This window comes from Choloepus didactylus, chromosome 5 (genome assembly GCF_015220235.1).
Source record: "Choloepus didactylus isolate mChoDid1 chromosome 5, mChoDid1.pri, whole genome shotgun sequence".
In the NCBI taxonomy this organism is placed as follows: Eukaryota; Metazoa; Chordata; class Mammalia; order Pilosa; family Megalonychidae; genus Choloepus; species Choloepus didactylus.
The window spans coordinates 93,071,327-93,096,966 of record NC_051311.1 but is presented as its reverse complement, the minus strand read 5'-3'; the positions used below and the strand labels follow the sequence as shown (position 1 = coordinate 93,096,966).

General features: G+C 36.7%; 1 protein-coding gene across 2 annotated transcripts in view; it reads right to left on the bottom strand.

Annotated features, from left to right (window-relative positions):
- The window catches only part of PTPN12 (protein tyrosine phosphatase non-receptor type 12), a 115,265-nt gene that overhangs the window by 26,320 nt on the left and 63,305 nt on the right, over positions 1-25,640 (bottom strand). For both annotated transcript variants that reach the window (XR_005217003.1, XM_037836496.1), the window contains exons 10-12: positions 24,936-25,013; positions 24,739-24,837; positions 2,694-2,779 (exon numbers count right to left, since the gene is read on the bottom strand). Coding sequence is in view for 1 of the 2 variants with exons in the window: in XM_037836496.1 (XP_037692424.1) it covers positions 2,694-2,779; positions 24,739-24,837; positions 24,936-25,013 (263 nt within the window). In the remaining variant the exon portion in view is untranslated. The remainder of the gene's footprint in view (positions 1-2,693; positions 2,780-24,738; positions 24,838-24,935; positions 25,014-25,640) is intronic.

The following is a 25,640-nucleotide window of genomic DNA, read 5'->3' as shown; positions in this document are numbered from 1 at the left end:
CATAAATCTTTATCTCCAGCCTCGATATCAAAATGTGTAAAGCAGAACTATTCTGTCTTCTTCCCAATCCTATTTCTATTTAAAACTGTTTGAATTTTATTCAAAATTGTTTGAAAAGCATTAGAAGAAAGCAGTAAGTACATTTTCATTCTATTAAATAGAATTTACGAAGGCATCTCCCCTTCTATGTCTCTGTAGTAAATCTGTAAATGATTTATAAAAATAGCTAACAAGGTATATTTCCAGAGTGCTCTTGTGAATGAATAAATACAGAGAATTATATTTTTAAACAAAATTCGTATCAGAAATAAAAAATGAAATTTGCTATTAAAAATTTATTACTACAGTATGACTTCTTCAAGTATTTCCAAATCAGAAGCATTTTTAACTGTTTAAATCTAATACAAGCATGAACCTTCCTCTCTTGAAAGAATCTCCAATAACATGTACTTTCAACAACCAATTAACCTGCTTACTATAGCCAAAGTATACTGTTTTTATTTCTTACTTATTTATGACTTTGTTATTTTATTTCCACGTGTAATATTGCAAATCCACAACAGTTCTAAAACACATCTGAACCCAGAAGTCGTAGGGTACTCTTTGTGAAATACCATGAAATTTTGGCATTCAATTCCATTGAATGAATAAGAAAAAAAGATGACGAGTACAGTAATATAAAATCACACACACATAAAAACATTAGCAAATATGCCCAAATAAAGACCTGTCAAACTAAATGACTTTTTCTGATAACACTCATTTGATACGTCATTATCTTTTGCTAATTAACGAATAGCCAAAAGTCAAATTTTTGGAAAAAAAAATGGGAGACTTAATGTTCAGAATATTCTTTTCATTTTTTTTCCCTGCAAAATTGGGAGGAGACTACCACTATCTGTTGTCAGCAGTAGATCACCATATAAATCACAAATCTCAGTACATGCTTTGAGAACCTCTACATAAAAAAATTATAATTAATTATAATTAAAAGGGTAGCAAAATAATTCTTAATTTCCTCTTAGAAAAGTACAGTTTCGTTTAGGACTCTAGAATTTATATGCAGGATGAAAAAGTTAGGAAAGCGTAGGTTTTGACTGGCTACCTTCCACAAGAGGCTAGAATTCTCATGTTGGTACATACCAAAGTGGTACTCCAACAGGAAAGAACTACCGGGAAGTTTTGTTGCTGCACAGTTAGGACCTTGAACATTTAACTGCTAAGGGCTAAGCCCACCTATAAAGAATTCCTGTTTGAGTTAGAAAAGCATGCAAAAGCATCCAAAGACAATAATAACAACTGCATTTTGAAAACCTACCCACAGGCCAAACATGAAACATGACTTTGCATATATTATCACTAATTATTAACAATGTGAAAAGTAGTATTGTTATCCCAGTTTTTCAAATGAAGTAAAGAATTTTCAGAGAAATTAAGTAGTTCATCCAAGTTCATTCAATTGGTAAATACTGAAGTTAAAAATGTGAACTGAGGCCTCAACGTAAAGTATCTTTATACCAGAGTATACTGAATTTTCCACTCAGGAGACTCCTTTGTGTGTTAACTGGAGTCTTGCATGGTAAAAATGTGGAACAAATTCATTGCTCCAGAGAAGTTAAGAGATTCTGAGTAAGCCTTTAGTTACTGAGGAAAAGTTACAGGCTATATTTCTTTTGTCAAGAGGGATGTGCTCATTAGGGTACAATGCCCAGATGCAACCCTAGTCACCTTACCCAACCTTTAGTCAACTTATAACAAATGTTTAAGAGAGAAAAAAGAATGGGCACTGCATAAAAGAAGTCCTACTTTGAGGGAAGATCAATCAGATTAAGCAGATCTATCCTCACAGCAAGACACTCTGTAGGATATTCTAACAGTTTTATTAGATCGTCTACTCTGCCTTCTTTTAAAAATAAATTCAACAACTCTATCTTAACTCCACATTGTAACAAGAAAACCAACACTTACTGAAAACCTAATATGTTCCAGGCTATATACGCAGCATTTTTCACATACATTATTTCATTTAATCCTTAGGACAGTACTTAAAACAGAAAAAGCCCCAAGGATCAAAGAAGTTATGTGACTTGCCTAAGACTCCATAACTAATAAGTGGCTGAAAACGTTTTGAAACTAAATCATTCTGATTCTGCTATGTTATTTCCACACCACATAACTAACCTAGCAGACACCTTGAAAGAGAAGAGATCAAAACCCAAAACAAAACAGAAACACAGCAATATATACTGATTTTAATTATTATAAATGAGGTGGGTATGAAAGCAAGAAAAGGCATAGAGAAATAAACCCTTCTTTGCTAGCAATATTAGACATATTCATATTAACCTTCAATATGCATATAATTTTTGGCAATCAAATTAATTGTTCAGTCATCACAAAAAAATTGAAATCCTTGGAATAACTAAAATTTTAGTTGTACACTGTACCAAAACACAAGAATATAGTCAATTTATGGTTGTGCTTGTTGTTCTTACGCAGGTGGTACTAGTGTAATTTTATCCAAAATGAAACAAAATTCTTAGTACACTACTAATAAAAAAATTGCCATATAAATATGCTACATCCTAAACAAAATAATGAAAGTTACAAAAATAAATATTCAGAGTCTGTCACTTTAATTACTACTGAATAAAATACAAGTATCCTTTCAAAGAAAATCTAACATGCAATACCTGCGGGTCCTTGGTGGCTTTGGAGGAGGAGAATCTTGTTTTTCAGAATATATGGAACTGACCATATTTTCAGTGTTAATTTCATTCTGCCAAGGGGGGAAAAAATGCTTCATTAAATTTAGAAGAAAAATAATTTTCCTTCCTCATGTTCCAAATAAACAGTTTCTGGGCTTTTGGGTTTTTTAAAACAACGTTAATTTTGCCAAGTAAGGGTTTATTTTTTGGTTCTATATTTTAGGCCTGGAAGGACCAAATGCTAATGAGAATTTATATCAAGAAGTGACCCATCTCCAATTACTGAAAAATCAGTTGTTTACAGCAGTATTTCAACATGTTTCAAATAACAGTGTAAAGAAAAAGGTTTCCCAAGAAAAGCAAGATTAAAAATAACTTTTTTTCAGGCATCACTACCACTAAACCTAATGCGTGCAGACAGGAAAAAAGCCAACAAAATAAGGCTTATATATTTGCACTTTCAAGACTACTTTATTAGGACTCCTAATTGCTACCTACTAGTTTTAAATCGGTCCAAAGTTTCATTTTAATCATTCCTTGCCCCACCCTCTCTCTGACACATGTGAACTTCCTTACTCCATTAAGGAGTGCAGCTCCCATATCACTGACTAACCAAATGGACACAAAAAAGGGCAGAGGGAGCCCAGCTAGGTATATTCTCATTTCTCTCTGATCAAAAAGACCAGCAATATCACTGACAATGATGATCCAGAGTCAATAAAGCTGTATGAATCTTAGGTTGTTTAGGATTGTGAATAGAGGAGCTGTGAAATTATCATGTAAAATATTCCCTTGAATTTGTGTCGTCTCAGAAGTATCTCATTTTTATCCAGTATGTTTTTCATCCTTGCCTAAATCTCAGATAACTAAATATATACATAATTTATGTATTAATTATATTATATATTATATTATATTATGGTATATTATGATGATCAATTCAGGAATGCTACAAACTGTAGTTGCCTTTTTTTAAAAAAAATCAAAAGGCACTTCTACCAAGTCCATGATGACAGCTTCTTTGTCTTTCTATTACTTGCCAGTGTCCTTTTTAACTATTAGAAAATAGAAACTTCCCACTTATTTTTAATATACCCTGTCTCCTGATATGTAGTCTGACAGAATAGAAGAGTTTTATGCATTTTACTGGAGACTTGAAGCTTTTATCCTTAATAAAAGCCACATATCATCACAGAGGAATCTGTTTCAGGGATATCTGCTATAGGTAGGGTGACCATATAATTTATTGTCCAAATCAAGGCCCTTTTGAGAATGAATAGGGGACACAATTATTATACCGAGTCAATAAGTATAAACTGGTACTTCTCAGGAAAATCAGGACTTCTGGTCACCATAATTTTAGATCCTCAGCAACCACCAGAAGTTAGAGTCTATTTGTACCATAAAAATACCTCTGATATATTAAGGATTCATTTGCTTATTATGTTAATTACACAATCTCACTCCTGTAATAACATTCATTAATATTTTTGCACCAAAATCTGTAAATATTCACATTAAATAGGTTAAATGAAGATTATTAAGGGTGAAACATGAAATTGCTTCTGTTCAACTGTTTCTTACCTGAAAAAAAAGCAATTGTTTACAGCACAATATAAACAGTCTCATATAACATTGAGCCAGGTTTTGTTACAAAATAAGTGTAGTGCCTAACACACAAGCAAAAAAAAACCTTTATGTTTTCAGAGCGTTCTGGATTTCAGAAATTTAGATAAGCCATTGTGATTTATAAGTAAAATGCACTAGACTAAGTCAGCAATGGAGAGGTTACAAAAATGTGAAAGACCTGGTACTTCACTGCAAGCAGCTGGCTAACTTGGTAATATCACCAAACAAAAAAAGTAAAAGAAATAACCAAGCCATAAAGTAGTATAATTGGTACTAAAAAACTATGAAACTAGGAAAAAGAGAAGTTAAAGTTGAAAATATTAAAAAAGACTTTATAATGGTGGTAGCAGGTGGAATGGCATTGAGGAATGGCTAACATTTGTACAAAAAAAGAAATGGAGTGGGAAGAGGAGAATGGGTGAGAGGACAAAGGAATAGGGGCACTGGCAGGCAAAAGACTGACTATATGTGACACAGGAAAGAAGATGCCATGGACGATTTGTCATTCTGAGTGAAGGAGCAAATGGTGGCAACATTAACAGAAAGAGCCAAGAGAGAAGAAAACTTCTGGGGGAGATAAGCTTTCTGAACATGCTGAGTTTCATCTAATGAAATGAATCAATGTGGCAATTCAGAAGTGTAACTCAATAGAGAACCACTGCCCAAACAGCATGAGCAAAACCTCCTGGTCACTGGACTTCACGATAGAAAATATTCTTCTTGGATTTCACAGTATTTACCTCTAATGTTTGTTATACCCTTCTAAATTATAAACCTCTATATTAACTCTAGTTTTTTGTCCACATTACACATATGTAAAATAACAAAGCACCTCTTTAGCTGCTTTTATTACCAGCTGAAGCAATCACTAGCTTATGAAGTTGAAAGGAATCTTAGAAATGACATCATCCATTGCAGATTAATTTCTAGTATAATCTCTTATTTCAAGCAGAGCTTGCTAAAGTTGTTTTGTATACTAATTTTTCCACATAGCAGCGCTGTATCAAGGTTCACACACACAAAAAAACAGAACCAAATTATCAAACAAGTATTAGTTTGTATTAAAATTAATTAATATTAAAAATAGGGTGCTTTAAAAATAACCAGCACTACATTTGAGGAAAAAAATACTCAGAATTCAGTATCATAGCTAAAAAGTCCAATACAAACTCAAAAGAAGGACCATAACATGAACTATTATTATTGCTAGTACTCAGTCACTGAAGAAATGAAAATCCTAGTGTTGGTAATACCAATGGTAGTCTTTTATACATACAAGATAAAAAGGCATGTGTACCATACAGATGCTTGCTTACTGAGGTTTTTCTAAATCCCAAAACACCATGCTACTGGTTTCCAGAATAAATTCTCTTTAGAACTCCTACTCTGGGAAGTCATTTTATTTGTAAATACCTCTAACAAATACCATTTATTCTAGTATTACGTATTGCTAATTAGCATTTCAAACTTAAGTTTTTACAAAAATAATTCTGGAACACAGAGTTTTAAGGAAAGGCTTATAAACCTATTTGTTATTAACTTATGCCTCTAAATTAGGTTGTCAAAGAAATAATAAGTGGAGACTTATTGTTGCTCACAGCATATCTTTAGAATGCAGGCACAAATTTCAAATCATTTTATGCACTCCCCAGTTCTAAAATGCGTTTCCCCAATTTTTTAGATTCCCCATTTTCTCCTAGTGGGATTTACAGTCTACAGCCATGTAAAACATCCTATAAAACCAGTCACTTATATTTAAAAGTTCCCAGCAAACAAGATTTCTTTAAGAGAGAAATGTTAAAAGAAAAAAAAAATTAATGGTTAACTGTCTTTTCTTCTATGCATTTGTCCTTCCCATTTTTTTTAATCCATTCATCCACTGAGCACAAGTTCAATTGTGCCAGACATTATGGTAAGCACTCAACTTTTGGCAAAGTAATTATTCTCATCAAAAATAGCTTCCTCAAAATAGAATCTACAGAAAGTTGTTTTTTTACTTTTCCAAAATAGGAAAGCCCATCTTGCCCAAATGGCAAATCTATCAGTATAGTAACATAATCTACAAAATGTAAGGACACTATCTAACATTTTAAGTTCAGTAGCAAACACTGAGTATATATTGACTATGTACACACTAAGAATGCAGATTGGAAACAATTACTTATCTGCTACTGGGTGTTATCTCATACAAAGTCTGACTTTTTCCTTGTACTCTTTAGTCATCTATAAACCTTTGACTAATGAGGCAGAAACACTCTGACACAACTATCATTCTAGTTTGCATTTGAGGCTAGTAAAAAAGAATTTTAATTTATGGAATAAAATGTAAAAACGATCGGGTAATGAGAAAAGAGATGAGAAAGCAATTAAATATTTATCAGATGTCATTTTCTGGAGATTTTTTAAATATAGTTAAAGGCTTAAAAATATACATTGCATATTGCATTTGAAAAAAATAATGTATACATTTAAAAAATGTAATGGGTAAAAGAAATATTTTAACTCTTTATATTAAGGAAACAGCATTCTAAAACACCTATATTTCTAAAATATAAAAGTTTTAGCTTTGAAATTAATCTTGCATTCATAGCCTAAAATGGATACATTATTCAATTAAAATTTAAAGAAAAATGTATATACTAGCCTTTCGAAATGTTAAATGAGTTTTAATTCAAGTAAAACTATACAAAATAATATATAAACTTTCTACTCTACATTATACAATATATGGCTGATTCGGCACAGGTTATAACAGGACTTAATTAAACTGAAGTGAAAAAGAGATGGCAATGTTTAAGGCCTATTGTGTTATTCTAGGAATAAGAATGAAGTCAAACATATAAATCTTAAAAACTCAATATCATCTCTTAACTAAACAAAGGATCTACATAGTCTCTAAAACTCATGGACCAATATTAGACTATCTTAACACACTGAGATTAGCATTTGGAAACAAATCTCTCATTTAGAAAACCAAGAAATTTCAAACAAATATTCTGGGAGGTTGACAAGAGCATGTAAAGGGAAAAAAGGAAAACAGAGTTAATAATTTTGCAACTAATTTCCTCATTTTCAGTTATTGTGGCTAAGTTGGTTTATCATGTGATAACTATCTTAAGTTCAGTAATAAAGATGTAAAGAACTTTTACCAAAAAAATAGCTTAACACCTTTAGGACAAAATGACTGTATAGAGAGGGGAAATGAGAACCAGTTAGAAGACAAAAGCAGAAATGAGAACACTATGAGAAAATAGTATTTTTGTCAGCTCAAAAGTTTGAATATACACAATAAGATATTTTAACCAGAAGGTTAAAATGATTTTGAACTACAACATGCCAAAAAAGGGATTTAATTTTGACCCTATAATCTTGTCTATACATAAATATACACACACAAATAACTATAAATGACTGAGAGCAAAAAAAAAAAAGAAAGAAAGAAAATTCATGTAGAATAATACTTAAAATTATTTAAGTAGGGGTGGAAGGAAAAAGGAAGAAGTGAACAATAAAGTTAATTTTTTTAAAAAGTAATTTATACTCAAAACAATAATAGATTTATTATGATTCCTGGCCTAAGAGCTACTTTCCTAATTTTTTTTTTTTAATAGAGAATATTCTTTAACATGTACTGGAGTCATTAAACATCCATCATAAAAGAGACACAAAAAGGAAGCAGGGTTAACAAAAGCAGGTTCAGAAGATGGAGGAGTGGGTGAGGTGGAGTGGGTGAGGCGGAGTGGGTGAAACAGAGTGGGTGAGGCAGAGTGGGCTTCTACTCCATGAGAGAAACTAAAAGTGGGGCCGGAGAATGCCCAGGACCATGGTTTCGAGTGTAACCAGCCACAGAGGGACCCCTAGAATACACAGTGGGGACATGTACAAAAACGCAGAAAAACGGCACCTCAAGGGATGGGGTCAGTTTGTTCCAGTTGGGACCACCTCCCAGGGAAGCAGCAGAGAGACCACTGCTGGGCAAGGGAGTGAGCTGCGACTCTCCACTCCTGTGCACCCACCTTAGCAATTAACTGGAAGATAATCTTCCACAACCACACGGCCAGGAGCTCCCATGAGGAAACCTGGGAGACAGCATTTACTCTCCCACCATGGAAGTCCGGGGGTGCACCGGGAATACGAGAGGGCACCATACAGACACATCAGGAGTCCCTCCCACACTGCAGAGGTCCACAGGCACATGGCAGGCAGGGAACAGGGCACACTGGATCTGGAGGGTACCCTTGAGCAGACTCCCTGCCGAACTGCACAAGGCATGCATCACATCCCCAGGGCAGGCAGTTCCCAGTGCACTTGGAGAACTGGTGCACTGATTGGTTCCCCACCTGGTTTGTACTCCACCCAGCAAATGGGAAAAGTTCAGGGAAGGCTGGCTTGAGAGTAAAAGGCAGGTCAAGACTGCCACCTGCTGGTAGGATGGGGAAACTGTACTCCAGCAGGCTGTAGCTCTGCCAAACTAAATATAAATGCTCAAATAATCCTGTATTTCCCAAAATAACTTATCAAGACAAGTGTGCCAGTTTGGATATATTATGTCACCCACAAAAAAGCATGCCCTTTTAATCCAATTTTGTGGGATATTTGGATTAGGTAGTTTCCATGGAGATGTGACTCACCCAACTGTAGGTGAAACCTTTTGATTATATTATTTCCATTAAGGCATGGCCGAACCCATTCAGTGTGGGTCTTGATCAGTTCACTGGACTATATAAGACAGCTCAAGAGCCAACAAAGACACTGATGCTTGGAGATGCTTGGAGATGCTTGGAGAACACAAAGACGATTAGAAATGCTAAGCTAAGAGATGAAGCCCAGAGTATGCCCCAGAGAAGCTAAGAGAGGAACCCCCAATGCTTAGAGAGAAATGCTCTGGGAGAAAGAAGCACGGATGCACAGGAGCTGAGAGACAGGAGCCCAGAAACAATTTTGGAGAATGACATTTTAAAACACAACCTGGGAGCAAAGGACTAGCAGATGCTAGCCACGTGACTTGCCAACTGCCAGAGGTGTTCTGGATGCCACTGGCCATTCTTCAGTGAAGGTATCATCTTGTTGATGCCTTAATTTGGATGTTTTCACACTCTTAGAACAGTAACTTTGTAACATAATGAATCACCTTTATAAAAGCCAATCCATTTCTGATATTTGCATAATGGCAACTCTAGCAAACTGGAACAACAAGCAAATGCTCCAAAGCCAACAGATAATCATAAACACTTGACAAATCTACAAGAACTGGACTAGCCAAATGAACAAATTAAAAAGCCAGAAGAGTCACAAAATATAGAGCAATTAATTAAACAAGTATACACAAATCTCCAAAACAACTTAAACAAGATGGCTAAGGACAGAAAGGACATCAAGAAAACTACAGAAGAGCATAAAGAATTAGAAAGAGTAAATAAAAAAATAGCAGCTCTTCTGGAAATAAAAGATACTATTGATCAAATTAGAATATACTACAGACACACACTAGCAGATCTGAACAGACAGAAGAAAGGATAATTGAACTTGTGGACAAAACAAGTGAATGCAAACACACAAAAAACAAATGGTGAAAAACATCGAAAAATTTGAGAAGGAGTTCATGGAAATGAGGGACAACATTAAGTGAACAAATGTAAGAATCACTGGTGTGCCAGAAGGAGAAGAGTCAAGGGCTAGGAAAAGTGTTTCAAGACATAGTTGGGGAAAACTTCCTGACCCATCTAAACAACATAAATATGCAAATCAAAGATGCCCAATGAACTCCAAATACAATAAATCGAAATAAACCCACTGAGACATATACTGATGAGATTGTCAAATACTGAAGAGAAGGAGAAAGTTCTGAAAGCAGCAAGAGAGGTTATTCACCACATACAAGGGAAACCACGTAAGATTAAGAACTGACAACTAAGAGGGGATCATGGAGGCAAGAAGATAGAGGTATGACACATTGAAGATTCTGAAAGAGAAAAATTGCCAGCCAAGAATTCTTTATCCAGCAGAGCTCTCCGTCAAAATTGAGAGAGAGTTTAAAATTTTCACAGACAAACAAATGCTGAGAGAATGTGTTAACAAGAGAACTGCCCTGTAAGAAACACCAAAGGGAACAATACTCGCTGAGAAAAAGAGAGAGAGGTCTATAGAAGAGCACCAACTGAAGAGTATTAGTAAGGGTAATGTAAAAGAAATAGAGAGAGAGGGAAAAAATAGATCTGACAAACTAAAAGCCAAAGGATAAGATAGCTGGCTCAAGAACTATTTCACAGTGATAAATTTAAATGTGAATGGATTAAACTCTCCAATTAAAAGATACAGACTTGTACACTACATTAAAAAGTATGACCCATTGATATGCTATTTACAAGACACTCATCTTAGACCCTGCAACACAAAAAAGACTGAACGTGAAAGGTTGGAAAAAAATATTCCACGCAAGCTGCAACCAAAAGGAAGAAAGGGTAGCTATACTAATGTCGGACAAAATAGACTTTAAATACAAAGATGTCATAAGAGACAAAAAAGGACACTATATATTAATAAAAGGGACAATTTACCAAGAGGAAATAACAATCATAAATGTTTATGCACCCAATCAAGGGGCTCCAAAATACATGAGACAAACACTGGCTAAAGTGAAGGGAGCAATAGACACATCTACAATAATAGTGGAAGATTTCAATACACCTCTTCTATGGATAGAGCAACTACACACAGGACCAACAAGGAAATCGAGAACCTAAACAATATGATAAACAAATTAGACTCAACAGACATATACAGATCGTTACATCCCAAAGTACCAGGATATATATTCTTCTCTAGCGTCCATGGAACATTCTCCAGGATAGATCATATGCAGGGGCACAAAACAAATCTTAAGAAATTTAAAAAGATTGAAATTATTCAAAATACATTCTCTGGCCAGAATGGAACGCAACTGGAAGTCAATAACCATCAAAGAACCAGAACATTCACAAATATGTGGAAGTTAAACAACACACTCCTAAACAATCAGTGGGTCAAAGAAGAAATTACAAGAAAAATAATAAGTAAATATCGAGAGACAAATGAAAACGAGAACACAACATATCAAAACCTACGGAATGCAGTGAAGGCGGTGCTGAGAAGGAAATTTATAGCTCTACGTACATACACCAGAAAGCAAGAAAGAGCTGAAACCTAAGACCTAACTGAACTGAAGAAGCTAGAGAATGATCAGCAAACTAACCCTAAAGCAAGCAGAAGAAAGGAAATGAAGGTTAAAACAGAAATAAATGAGCTGGAGAACGATAAAAACAATAGAGAGAATAAAAAAACCAAAAATTAGTTCTTTGAGAAGATCAACAAGATTGACAAACCAGTAGCTAGACTGACAAAGGCAAAAAGAGAGAAGATCCAAATAAACAGAATCAGAAATGAGAGTGGGATAATTGAACAACTGTATGCCAACAAACTAGATGATTTAGAGGAAATGGAAGATTTCCTGGAAACATATGAACAACCTAGACTAACCCAAGAAGAACCAATCACAAGCAAAGAGATCCAATCAGTCATCAAAAATCTACTTAGAAATAAAAGTCCAGGGCCAGATGGCTTCACAGGGGAATTTTACCAGACTTTCCTAACACAATTGACACCATTCCTGCTCAAAATTTTTCAAAAAACTGAACAAAAAGGAACACTACCTAACTCATTTTGTGAAGCTAATATCACTCTGATAGCAAAACCAGGTAAAGATACTACAAAAAAGGAAAACAATAAGCCAATCAAACCAACCTCCCTAATGAATATAGATGCAAAGATTCTCAACAAAATACTTGCAAATCAAATCCAAAGGTACATTTAAAAAATTACACATCACGACCAAGTGGGATTCATTCCTGGCATGCAAGGATAGTTCAACATAAGAAAATCAATCAATGTAATACAAAACATTAAACATCAAAAGAGAAAAATCAAATGATCACCTCGATACAAGCTGAAAAATTCAACATCCCTTTTTGATAAGAACACTTCATAAGGCAGGAATTGAAGGAAACTTCCTCAATATGATAAAGGGCGTAATGAAAAACCAACAGCATAGTACTCAATGAGAGGCTGAAGGCTTCCCCCTAAGCTCAGTAACAAGCAAGGATGCCCACTGTCACCTCAAAATTGTGCTAGACATTCAAGCCAGAGCAATTCATCAAAACAAAGAAATAACATATCCAAATTGAAGAGGAAGAAGTAAAACTGTCATTATTTGCAGGTGATATGATCTTATATTTGGAAAAATCTGAGAAATCAACAGCAAAGCTACTTGAGCTGATAAATTCAGCAGAGTGGCAGGATACAAGATTAATGCACATAAGTTAGTAAAGTTCCTATACACTAGTAATGACCTAACTGAAGAGGCAATCAAAAAAAAAAATAGCATCTAAAAAAGCAAGGAATAAACTTAACCAAGGACATAAAAGACCTCTACACAGAGATTACAAAACTTTATGAAAAGAAATTAAAAAGGACCTAAACAGGTAGAAAGATATTCTGTGCTCATGGACAGGAAGGATAAACATTGCTAAGATGTTAATTCTACCCAAACTGATCTACAAATTCAACACAATTCCAATAAAAATTCCAACAGCTTACTTTGCAGACTTGGAAAAGCTAGCTATCAAACTTATTTGGAAGGGAAAGGGCCCTTGAATTGCCAAAAACATCCTGAAAAAGAAGACTTTAAAGCCTACTAAAGCCACAGCGGCCAAAACAGCATGATATTGGCACGAAGACAGAAATATTGATCAATGAAATCAAATTGAGAGTTCAGAAATAGACCCCCAGATCTATGGTTGACTGATTTTTGATAAAGCCCCTGTGCCAGTTTGGATATATTATGTCCCCCAGAAAAAAACTGTGTTTTTTAATGCAGTCTTGTGGGGGCAGACATATTAGTATTGATTAGGTAGGAATCTTTTGATTGAGTGTTTCCATGGAGATATGACTCAATCAACTGTGGGCAAAACATTTTATTAAATTATCTCCAAGGAGATATGGACCCCACCACCCATTCAGGGTGGGTCTTGATTTAATTACTGGAGTCCTATAAAAGAACTCACAAACAGAAGGAACTCAGAGCAGCTGAGGGGGACATTTTGGAGAGAAGTTAAAAGCTGCCACTGATGCTGACACTTGGACATGATTGGAGAAGTTTGGAGATGCTAACCCAGAGTTTGCTCTGGAGAAGCTAAGAGAGGACCCTGACACTTAGGTGCACAGGAGTTGAAGAAGCTACCCAGAGAAATTTTGGAGAAAACCATTTTGAAATGCAACCTGGGAACAAAGAAACTGCAGATGCCAGCCACATGCCTTCCCAGCTGACAGAGGTGTTCTGGACGCCATCAGCCATTCTTCAGTTAAGGCATCCTCTTGTTGATGCCTTAGTTTAGAAACTTACAACTAAAAACTTGTAACCTAATAAAAGCCAATACATTTCTGGTATTTTGCATAAGGGCAGCATTAGCAAACTGAAACAGCCCCCCAAATCCACTGAACTGGGACAGAACAGTCTCTTCAACAACTGGGGCTGGGAGAAACTGGACATCCATAACCAAAAGAATGAAAGAGGTCCCTTACCTCACATCCTATACAACAATTAACTCAAAGTGGATCAAAGACTTTAATATAAGACACAGCACATTAAAATTCTTACAATATAGGGAAACATCTTCAAGACCTAGTAATAAAAGGTAGCATCTTAGATAAACATTACACCCACAGCACAGGCAACAAAAGAAAAAATAGATATATCTGAACTCCTCAAAATCAAAACTTCTATGCCTCAAAAGACTTTGTCACAAAGGTGAAGATGCAGCCAACTCAATGGAGAAAATATTTGGAAACCATACATCTGATAAGATACTGATATCCTACACATATAAAGAAATCCTACAACTCAACAATAATAGCACAAACAGCCCAATTATAAATTGGGCAAAAGATATGAAAAGGCATTTTTCTGAAGAGGAAATACAAATGGCTAAAAAACACATGAAAACATGTTCATTTTCACTAGCTGTTAGGGAAATGCAAATCGAAACCACAATGAGATACCATCTCACACCAATAAGAATGGCTGCCATTAAACAAACAGGAAACAGTAAATGCTGGAGAGGATGTAGAGAAATTGGAACTCTTATTCATTGCTGGTGGGAAGGTATAATGGTACAGCCACTCTAGAAGACAGTTTGGAGGTTTCTCAGAAAACTAGTTATTGAATTACCCTACAATCTAGCAATTCCACTTCTTGGTATATACCCAGAAGATCTGAAAGCAGGGTCACAAAAAGACATTTATACATGGCTGTTCATAGTGGCACTGTTCACAATTGCCAAGAGATGGAAACAATGCAAGTGTCCTTCAACAGTCGCGTGGATAAATAAAATGTGGTATATACATACAATGGAATACTATGCAGCAGTAAGAAGGAACAAGGTCCTGAAAGATATGGAAACAAGGATGAACCCTGAAGAAATAATTCTGAGTGAAATAAGTCAGACACAAAAGGAGATATTTTATGTTACCACTATTATGAACTCCCTCAACAATGTAAAATCAATGTCTTATAATGTGGACTATTGGGACCTAGTGATAGACAGAGATAATGAAGGGGAAATGATAATCTAACATGTTCAGATATGTTAATGAGGGTGAATCAAAGGTATGGTAATGGATAGGGGTGATGATTGCTTGTTAATGGGATTATAAGTATCAAAACTGTATTGAGGCGGCTGGTCCTGCGGGCGCTTGGTTGTTGGAGCTAAGGCGAGAGGAGTTCTGAAGCACCTGCCAGATTTCAGAAGAGAGGTGAAAGAATATATTGCAACTCTGAGTCGAGCCTTGCACTTGAAAACTGAATAGATCAATTAAACCACAGTTACTCCTCCAGGAAAGTAGGTAAAAAGCCAGGAACTGCGTGGACTGGACACCACAGAGCAATCTGTCTTTGGGCATACTTCATACAACACCCATGAAAACGTGGAACTGCTGAGATCAGCGAAATCTGTAAGTTTTTGCGGCCAGGGGACCCGCGCCCCTCCCTGCCAGGCTCAGTCCCGGGGGAGGAGGGGCTGTCAGCTCCAGGAAGGAGAAGGGAGAATTGCAGTGGCTGCTCTTATCGGAAACTCATTCTACTGATTCAAACTCCAACCATAGATAGACTGAGACCAGACACCAGAGACTCTGAGAGCAGCCAGCCCAGCAGAGAGGAGACAGGCATAGAAAAAAAACAACACGAAAAACTCCAAAATAAAAGCAGAGGATTTTTGGAGTTCTGGTGAACACAGAAAGGGGAAGGGCGGAGATCAGGCCTTGAGGCGCATATGCAAATCCCGAAGCAAGGCTGATCTCTCTGCCCTGTGCACCTTTCCTTAATGGCCCTGGTTGCTTTGTCTATTAGCATTTCAATAACCCATTAGATCTCTGAGGAGGGCCGTTTTTTTTTTTTTTTTTTTTTTAAATCCTTTTTGCTTTTTCTAAAACAATTACTCTAAGAAGCTCAATACAGAAAGCTTCAAAGAATTGAAATTTGGGCACGTCAAGTCAAGAGCAGAACTAAGAGAGCTCTGAGACAAAAGGCAATAATCCAGTGGCTGAGAAAATTCACTAAACAACACAACTTCCCAAGAAAAGGGGGGTGTCCGCTCACAGCCACCATCCTGGTGGACAGGAAACACTCCTGCCCATCGCCAGCCCCATAGCCCAGAGCTGCCCCAGACAACCCAGTGTGACGGAAGTGCTTCAAATAACAGGCACACACCACAAAACTGGGCGTGGACATTAGCCTTCCCTGCAACCTCAGCTGAATGTCCCAGAGCTGGGAAGGGGGAGCAGTGTGAATTAACAGAGCCCCATTCAGCCATCATTTGAGCAGACTGGGAGCCTCCCAACACAGCCCAGCAGCCCAGAACTACCCTGGGGGGACGGCACTCACCTGTGACACAGCACAGTCATCCCTCAACAGAGGACCCGGGGTGCACAGCCTGGAAGAGGGGCCCACTTGCAAGTCTCAGGAGCCATACGCCAATACCAAAGACTTGTGGGTCAGTGGCAGAGACAAACTGTGGCAGGACTGAACTGAAGGATTAGACTATTGCAGTAGCTTTAAAACTCTAGGATCATCAGGGAGATTTGATTGTTAGGGCCACCCCCCTCCCCGACTGCCCAGAAACACGCCCCACATACAGGGCAGGCAACACCAACTACACACGCAAGCTTGGTACACCAATTGGGCCCCACAAGACTCACTCCCCCACTCACCAAAAAGGCTAAGCAGGGGAGAACTGGCTTGTGGAGGACAGGTGGCTCGTGGACGCCACCTGCTGGTTAGTTAGAGAAAGTCTACTCCACGAAGCTGTAGATCTGATAAATTAGAGATAAGGACTTCAACTAGTCTACAAACCCTAAAAGAACCCTATCAAGTTCAGCAAATGCCACGAGGCCAAAAACAACAGAAAATTATAAAGCATATGAAAAAACCAGACGATATGGATAACCCAAGCCCAAGCACCCAAATCAAAAGACCAGAAGAGACACACCTAGAGCAGCTACTCAAAGAACTAAAGATGAACAATGAGACCCTAGTACGGGATATGAAGGAAATCAAGAAGACCCTAGAAGAGCATAAAGAAGACATTGCAAGACTAAATAAAAAAATGGATGATCTTATGGAAATTAAAGAAACTGTTGACCAAATTAAAAAGATTCTGGACACTCATAGTACAAGACTAGAGGAAGTTGAACAACGAATCAGTGACCTGGAAGATGACAGAATGGAAAATGAAAGCATAAAAGAAAGAATGGGGAAAAAAATTGAAAAACTCGAAATGGACCTCAGGGATATGATAGATAATATGAAACGTCCAAATATAAGACTCATTGGTGTCCCAGAAGGGGAAGAAAAGGGTAAAGGTCTAGGAAGAGTATTCAAAGAAATTGTTGGGGAAAACTTCCCAAATCTTCTAAACAACATAAATACACAAATCATAAATGCTCAGCGAACTCCAAATAGAATAAATCCAAAAAAACCCACTCCGAGACATATACTGATCACACTGTCAAACATAGAAGAGAAGGAGCAAGTTCTGAAAGCAGCAAGAGAAAAGCAATTCACCACATACAAAGGAAACAGCATAAGACTAAGTAGTGACTACTCAGCAGCCACCATGGAGGCGAGAAGGCAGTGGCACGATATATTTAAAATTCTGAGTGAGAGGAATTTCCAGCCAAGAATACTTTATCCAGCAAAGCTCTCCTTCAAATTTGAGGGAGAGCTTAAATTTTTCACAGACAAAGAAATGCTGAGAGAATTTGCTAACAAGAGACCTGCCCTACTGGAGATACTAAAGGGAGCCCTACAGACAGAGAAACAAAGACAGGACAGAGAGACTTGGAGAAAGGTTCAGTACTAAAGAGATTCGGTATGGGTACAATAAAGGATATTAATAGAGAGAGGGAAAAATATGGCAAACATAATCCAAAGGATAAGATGGCCGATTCAAGAAATGCCTTCACGGTTTTAACGTTGAATGTAAATGGATTAAACTCCCCAATTAAAAGATATAGATTCGCAGAATGGATCAAAAAAAATGAACCATCAATATGTTGCATACAAGAGACTCATCTTAGACACAGGGACACAAAGAAACTGAAAGTAAAGGATGGAAAAAAATATTTCATGCAAGCCACAGCCAAAAGAAAGCAGGTGTAGCAATATTAATCTCAGATAAAATAGACTTCAAATGCAGGGATGTTTTGAGAGACAAAGAAGGCCACTACATACTAATAAAAGGGGCAATTCAGCAAGAAGAAATAACAATCGTAAATGTCTATGCACCCAATCAAGGTGCCACAAAATACATGAGAGAAACATTGGCAAAACTAAAGGAAGCAATTGATGTTTCCACAATAATTGTGGGAGACTTCAACACATCACTCTCTCCTATAGATAGATCAACCAGACAGAAGACCAATAAGGAAATTGAAAACCTAAACAATCTGATAAATGAATTAGATTTAACAGACATCTACAGGACATTACATCCCAAATCACCAGGATACACATACTTTTCTAGTGCTCACGGAACTTTCTCCAGAATAGATCATATGCTGGGACATAAAACAAGCCTCAATAAATTTAAAAAGATTGAAATTATTCAAAGCACATTCTCTGACCACAATGGAATACAATTAGAAGTCAATAACCATCAGAGACTTAGAAAATTCACAAATACCTGGAGGTTAAACAACACACTCCTAAACAATCAGTGGGTTAAAGAAGAAATAGCAAGAGAAATTGCTAAATATATAGAGACGAATGAAAATGAGAACACAACATACCAAAACCTATGGGATGCAGCAAAAGCAGTGCTAAGGGGGAAATTTATAGCACTAAACGCATATATTAAAAAGGAAGAAAGAGCCAAAATCAAAGAACTAATGGATCAACTGAAGAAGCTAGAAAATGAACAGCAAACCAATCCTAAACCAAGTACAAGAAAAGAAATAACAAGGATTAAAGCAGAAATAAATGACATAGAGAACAAAAAAACAATAGAAAGGATAAATATCACCAAAAGTTGGTTCTTTGAGAAGATCAACAAGATTGACAAGCCCCTAGCTAGACTGACAAAATCAAAAAGAGAGAAGACCCATATAAACAAAATAATGAATGAAAAAGGTGACATAACTGCAGATCCTGAAGAAATTAAAAAAATTATAAGAGGATATTATGAACAACTGTATGGCAACAAACTGGATAATGTAGAAGAAATGGACAATTTCCTGGAAACATATGAACAACCTAGACTGACCAGAGAAGAAATAGAAGACCTCAACCAACCCATCACAAGCAAAGAGATCCAATCAGTCATCAAAAATCTTCCCACAAATAAATGCCCAGGGCCAGATGGCTTCACAGGGGAATTCTACCAAACTTTCCAGAAAGAACTGACACCAATCTTACTCAAACTCTTTCAAAACATTGAAAAAAATGGAACACTACCTAACTCATTTTATGAAGCTAACATCAATCTAATACCAAAACCAGGCAAAGATGCTACAAAAAAGGAAAACTACCGGCCAATCTCCCTAATGAATATAGATGCAAAAATCCTCAACAAAATACTTGCAAATCGAATCCAAAGACACATTAAAAAAATCATACACCATGACCAAGTGGGGTTCATTCCAGGCATGCAAGGATGGTTCAACATAAGAAAAACAATCAATGTATTACAACACATTAAAAACTCGAAAGGGAAAAATCAACTGATCATCTCAATAGATGCTGAAAAAGCATTTGACAAAATCCAACATCCCTTTTTGATAAAAACACTTCAAAAGGTAGGAATTGAAGGAAACTTCCTCAACATAATAAAGAGCATATATGAAAAACCCACAGCCAGCATAGTACTCAATGGTGAGAGACTGAAAGCCTTCCCTCTAAGATCAGGAACAAGACAAGGATGCCCGCTGTCACCACTGTTATTCAACATTGTGCTGGAAGTGCTAGCCAGGGCAATCCGGCAAGACAAAGAAATAAAAGGCATCCAAATTGGAAAAGAAGAAGTAAAACTGTCATTGTTTGCAGATGATATGATCTTATATCTAGAAAACCCTGAGAAATCAACGATACACCTACTAGAGCTAATAAACAAATTTAGCAAAGTAGCGGGATACAAGGTTAATGCACATAAGTCAGTAATGTTTCTATATGCTAGAAATGAACAAACTGAAGAGACACTCAAGAAAAAGATACCATTTTCAATAGCAACTAAAAAAATCAAGTACCTAGGAATAAACTTAACCAAAGATGTAAAAGACCTATACAAAGAAAACTACATAACTCTACTAAAAGAAATAGAAGGGGACCTTAAAAGATGGAAAAATATTCCATGTTCATGGATAGGAAGGCTAAATGTCATTAAGATGTCAATTCTACCCAAACTCATCTACAGATTCAATGCAATCCCAATCAAAATTCCAACAACCTACTTTGCAGACTTGGAAAAGCTAGTTATCAAATTTATTTGGAAAGGGAAGATGCCTCGAATTGCTAAAGACACTCTAAAAAAGAAAAACGAAGTGGGAGGACTTACACTCCCTGACTTTGAAGCTTATTATAAAGCCACAGTTGCCAAAACAGCATGGTACTGGCACAAAGATAGACATATAGATCAATGGAATCGAATTGAGAATTCAGAGATAGACCCTCAGATCTATGGCCGACTGATCTTTGATAAGGCCCCCAAAGTCACCGAACTGAGCCATAATGGTCTTTTCAACAAATGGGGCTGGGAGAGTTGGATATCCATATCCAAAAGAATGAAAGAGGACCCCTACCTCACCCCCTACACAAAAATTAACTCAAAATGGACCAAAGATCTCAATATAAAAGAAAGTACCATAAAACTCCTAGAAGATAATGTAGGAAAACATCTTCAAGACCTTGTATTAGGAGGCCACTTCCTAGACTTTACACCCAAAGCACAAGCAACAAAAGAGAAAATAGATAAATGGGAACTCCTCAAGCTTAGAAGTTTCTGCACCTCAAAGGAATTTCTCAAAAAGGTAAAGAGGCAGCCAACTCAATGGGAAAAAATTTTTGGAAACCATGTATCTGACAAAAGACTGATATCTTGCATATACAAAGAAATCCTACAACTCAATGACAATAGTACAGACAGCCCAATTATAAAATGGGCAAAAGATATGAAAAGACAGTTCTCTGAAGAGGAAATACAAATGGCCAAGAAACACATGAAAAAATGTTCAGCTTCACTAGCTATTAGAGAGATGCAAATTAAGACCACAATGAGATACCATCTAACACCGGTTAGAATGGCTGCCATTAAACAAACAGGAAACTACAAATGCTGGAGGGGATGTGGAGAAATTGGAACTCTTATTCATTGTTGGTGGGACTGTATAATGGTTCAGCCACTCTGGAAGTCAGTCTGGCAGTTCCTTAGAAAACTAGATATAGAGCTACCATTCGATCCAGCGATTGCACTTCTCGGTATATACCCGGAAGATCGGAAAGCAGTGACACGAACAGATATCTGCACGCCAATGTTCATAGCAGCATTATTCACAATTGCCAAGAGATGGAAACAACCCAAATGTCCTTCAACAGATGAGTGGATAAATAAAATGTGGTATATACACACGATGGAATACTACGCGGCAGTAAGAAGGAACGATCTGGTGAAACATATGACAACATGGATGAACCTTGAAGACATAATGCTGAGCGAAATAAGCCAGGCACAAAAAGAGAAATATTATATGCTACCACTAATGTGAACTTTGAAAAATGTAAAACAAATGGTTTATAATGTAGAATGTAGGGGAACTAGCAGTAGAGAGCAATTAAGGAAGGGGGAACAATAATCCAAGAAGAACAGATAAGCTATTTAACGTTCTGGGGATGCCCAGAAATGACTATGGTCTGTTAATTTCTGATGGATGTAGTAGGAACAAGTTCACTGAAATGTTGCTATATTATGTAACTTTCTTGGGGTAAAGTAGGAACATGTTGGAAGTTAAGCAGTTATCTTAGGTTAATTGTCTTTTTCTTACTCCCTTGCTATGGTCTCTTTGAAATGTTCTTTTATTGTATGTTTGTTTTCTTTTTAACTTTTTTTTTCATACAGTTGATTTGAAAAAAGAAGGGAAAGTTAAAAAAAAAAAAAAAAGAAAGAAAAAAGACAAACAAGGAAAAAAAAAAAAAGATGTAGTGCCCCCTTGAGGAGCCTGTGGAGAATGCAGGGGTATTCGCCTACCCCACCTCCATGGTTGCTAACATGACCACAGACATAGGGGACTGGTGGTTTGATGGGTTGAGCCCTCTACCATAAGTTTTACCCTTGGGAAGACGGTTGCTGCAAAGGAGAGGCTAGGCCTCCCTGTATTTGTGCCTAAGAGTCTCCTCCTGAATGCCTCTTTGTTGCTCAGATGTGGCCCTCTCTCTCTGGCTAAGCCAACTTGAAAGGTGAAATCACTGCCCTCCCCCCTACGTGGGATCAGACACCCAGGGAAGTGAATCTCGCTGGCAACGTGGAATATGACTCCCGGGGAGGAATGTAGACCCGGCATCGTGGGATGGAGAACATCTTCTTGACCAAAAGGGGGATGTGAAAGGAAATGAAATAAGCTTCAGTGGCAGAGAGATTCCAAAACGAGCCGAGAGATCACTCTGGTGGGCACTCTTACGCACACTTTAGACAACCTTTTTTAGGTTCTAAAGAATTGGGGTAGCTGGTGGTGGATACCTGAAACTATTAAACTACAACCCAGAACCCATGAATCTCGAAGACAGTTGTATAAAAATGTAGCTTATGAGGGGTGACAGTGGGATTGGGAATGCCATAAGGACCAAACTCCACTTTGTCTAGTTTATGGATGGATGTGTAGAAAAGTAGGGGAAGCAAACAAACAGACAAAGGTACCTAGTGTTCTTTTTTACTTCAATTGCTCATTTTCACTCTAATTATTATTCTTGTTATTTTTGTGTGTGTGCTAATGAAGGTGTCAGGGATTGATTTAGGTGATGAATGTACAACTATGTAACGGTACTGTAAACAATCGAAAGTACAATTTGTTTTGTATGACTGCGTGGTATGTGAATATATCTCAATAAAATGATGATTAAAAAAAAAAAAACTGTATTGAAGGTGAAAAGGGTTATTTAAAGGCATATATATCTCACAGTTCAGCACTACAAATACAGATACGTGCTTGCATGAGGTAGTTCTAAGGCATGACACTGGTACAGAGATTTGACAACAGAATGGTATATGGGAAAAATCTACCTATTGCATATTAGGAACTATAATTAATAGGAATACCTTAGTAGTACCACATAAATACTAGGGACAAATAATTAAGGGCTGAAAAGAGCCATGGGGTGTTTTGCGTCATAAGAATTGTTTAAAATGGATAGTGTTGAGGACTGTACATCTAAATGATGATAATGTGTGATAGGGATGGATTATCATGGACAGAACATATGCTATGTGAACTTAGGAACCCCCTACTTTGTAAGTCAATCCCTTGATCTTGAGGCTTGCTCTTAATGAAACTTATGGTTCTAAAGGGGAGGGTGAGCCCACCTATAATTATGCCTAGAAGTCACCTTCAGAGAACCTCTTTTGTTGCTCAAATCTGGACTTTCTCTCTCTAAAGCCCAACTCTACAAATGAATTCATCACCCTCCCCACAACATGGGACAGGACCCCTCCAGATGATTGGGTCTCCTTAGCAATGCGGGACATGGATTCCAGAAATGAGCCTGACCCTGGCATCAAGGGTCTGAGAATGCCTTTTAGACCAAAATGGGGAATAGAAAGGCAATAAAATAAGGTTTCAGTGGTTAAGAGATTTCAAATAGAGTTGAGAGGCTGTCCTGGAGGTTACTCCTATGCAATCTTCAGCTAGATATGACAAATGGCCATAGCATAAGCCCAAGTCAACAGCAGTCCCAAAAACCCTAAAGAATACCCAGATCCCTGTCTGAAATGCTATGAAAGTTTCACTCACTAAATTCATTCTTCAGAATCATAAATCTTCCAGAAAACTCCGATGCCAGCTAAATCCCAAAACTCAGAGGCAATAGTCTCTTCAAGAACATTAACCAGTTGTGTCCCCTTTTCCCATAATGTTGATACATCTTTTCAACATGAACAAGTTAGGGTAGTCACTCCCTAGACATTCCTGAAGATTGGGAAAGTGATTAAACCAGAGGAAGAAGTAGCAACAGACAGGAAGCAATTTAGCAAAGGATTATGAATACTGAATCTCTATATAATTTTATTTTTATTAGTTGCTGGGATATTGGAATAGCTAGAAGGAAAGTACAGAAATGGTGGAATTGTAACCCATAGCATTTTTTGAAATTTGCTCTATAGCTACTTGTTAAATTTTAATTTGAAAGTTATCACATTTTTGTGTATATGTTATATCTCACAATAAGGAAACAACTGAAACTGATACTGTAACTCATAACAGTTTTCGAAATTTCCTATATAACTACTTGTTAAATCATACTTCGAAAGTTATTACCTTTTTGCATATATGTTGTGTTTCACAAGAAGGAAATAACTGAAACTGTGGACCTATACCCATAACATTCTTTGAAATTTGCTAACTACTTGTTAAGTTGCAGTTGGAAAATTATCACTTCTATGCATACCCATTATATTCCACAATAAACAAATATGATTAAATTTTAAAAAAAAAAACAAGTTTAGGTAAAAGTAGAAACTGTCATGAATATTCTCATGTCAGATAAAACACAAGATAACAATTAAAATCTTGGTAAAAAGTAAAAGTTTCCTAAAACGAACAGGCCAAGAACACTTACCACTCCATCAGCAATTTTCTGGGCTCCATGAATTTCATATAGTTGTAGCTGTTTTTCAAACAGCTGGGCTATAGCTCTATGAACAAGCTCATATTGCTCCTATTAGGGAAATGAAATGATAAGCAAGAGAAAAGACATTAAAAAATCAAGAATGCATTTACAAAAATATATTTTAAAATTGAAACAAATAACCATACCTTTGTTTGTACTGCAGAATGCCTTTGTGTTCTCATTTCTTGTATTAAATTAAACACATTAAATTCCTCTGGTATTTTCTAAAATAAAGAATTTAATACATAAACTTTGGTAATTACTTAGAGAACAGTAAAATTTTATACTCTTCAATTTTTCATTTACACCTAAATACATGATGCATAACTGCAAACATTTATTGAGCCTCTCTATCATATATCAGACACTCGGCACTGGGATACAGAGCTATTCTTGATCTTAAGCAGACAAACTGTGGAGCCAGATACAAGTAAATATCCAGCCAAAGAATGAGTCCAGGGCAGTTAGAATAGAGGCTGTAACTAACTCTGATGGATGTGTGGAGTAACAATTTAGTTGGATATTAAAATATTATTCCATGAAAAGGTAAGGAAATAAAAATAGGAATGACAGATTAAACGTTTGACCTGGTTGGGGAATTGAGACGTTTGATGCAGGTAAAACCTAGGACTGAGGAGAAGAGGATACTCAGAGGAGAAAACAGAAGGCTACTTGGGATCGGATTAAAAATACCATAAAGTTCAACCTTATTCTACAGGCCAGTGTCTCCTGAGAGAGCTGAGGAAGAACACAGAACCCACAGCTCCATCCCTGAGGACTGACTGTAAAAAATACTACACAATTCTTTTGTACAATTGGGAGTAGAAACTGCTGTAATAGGTAACCCTGAC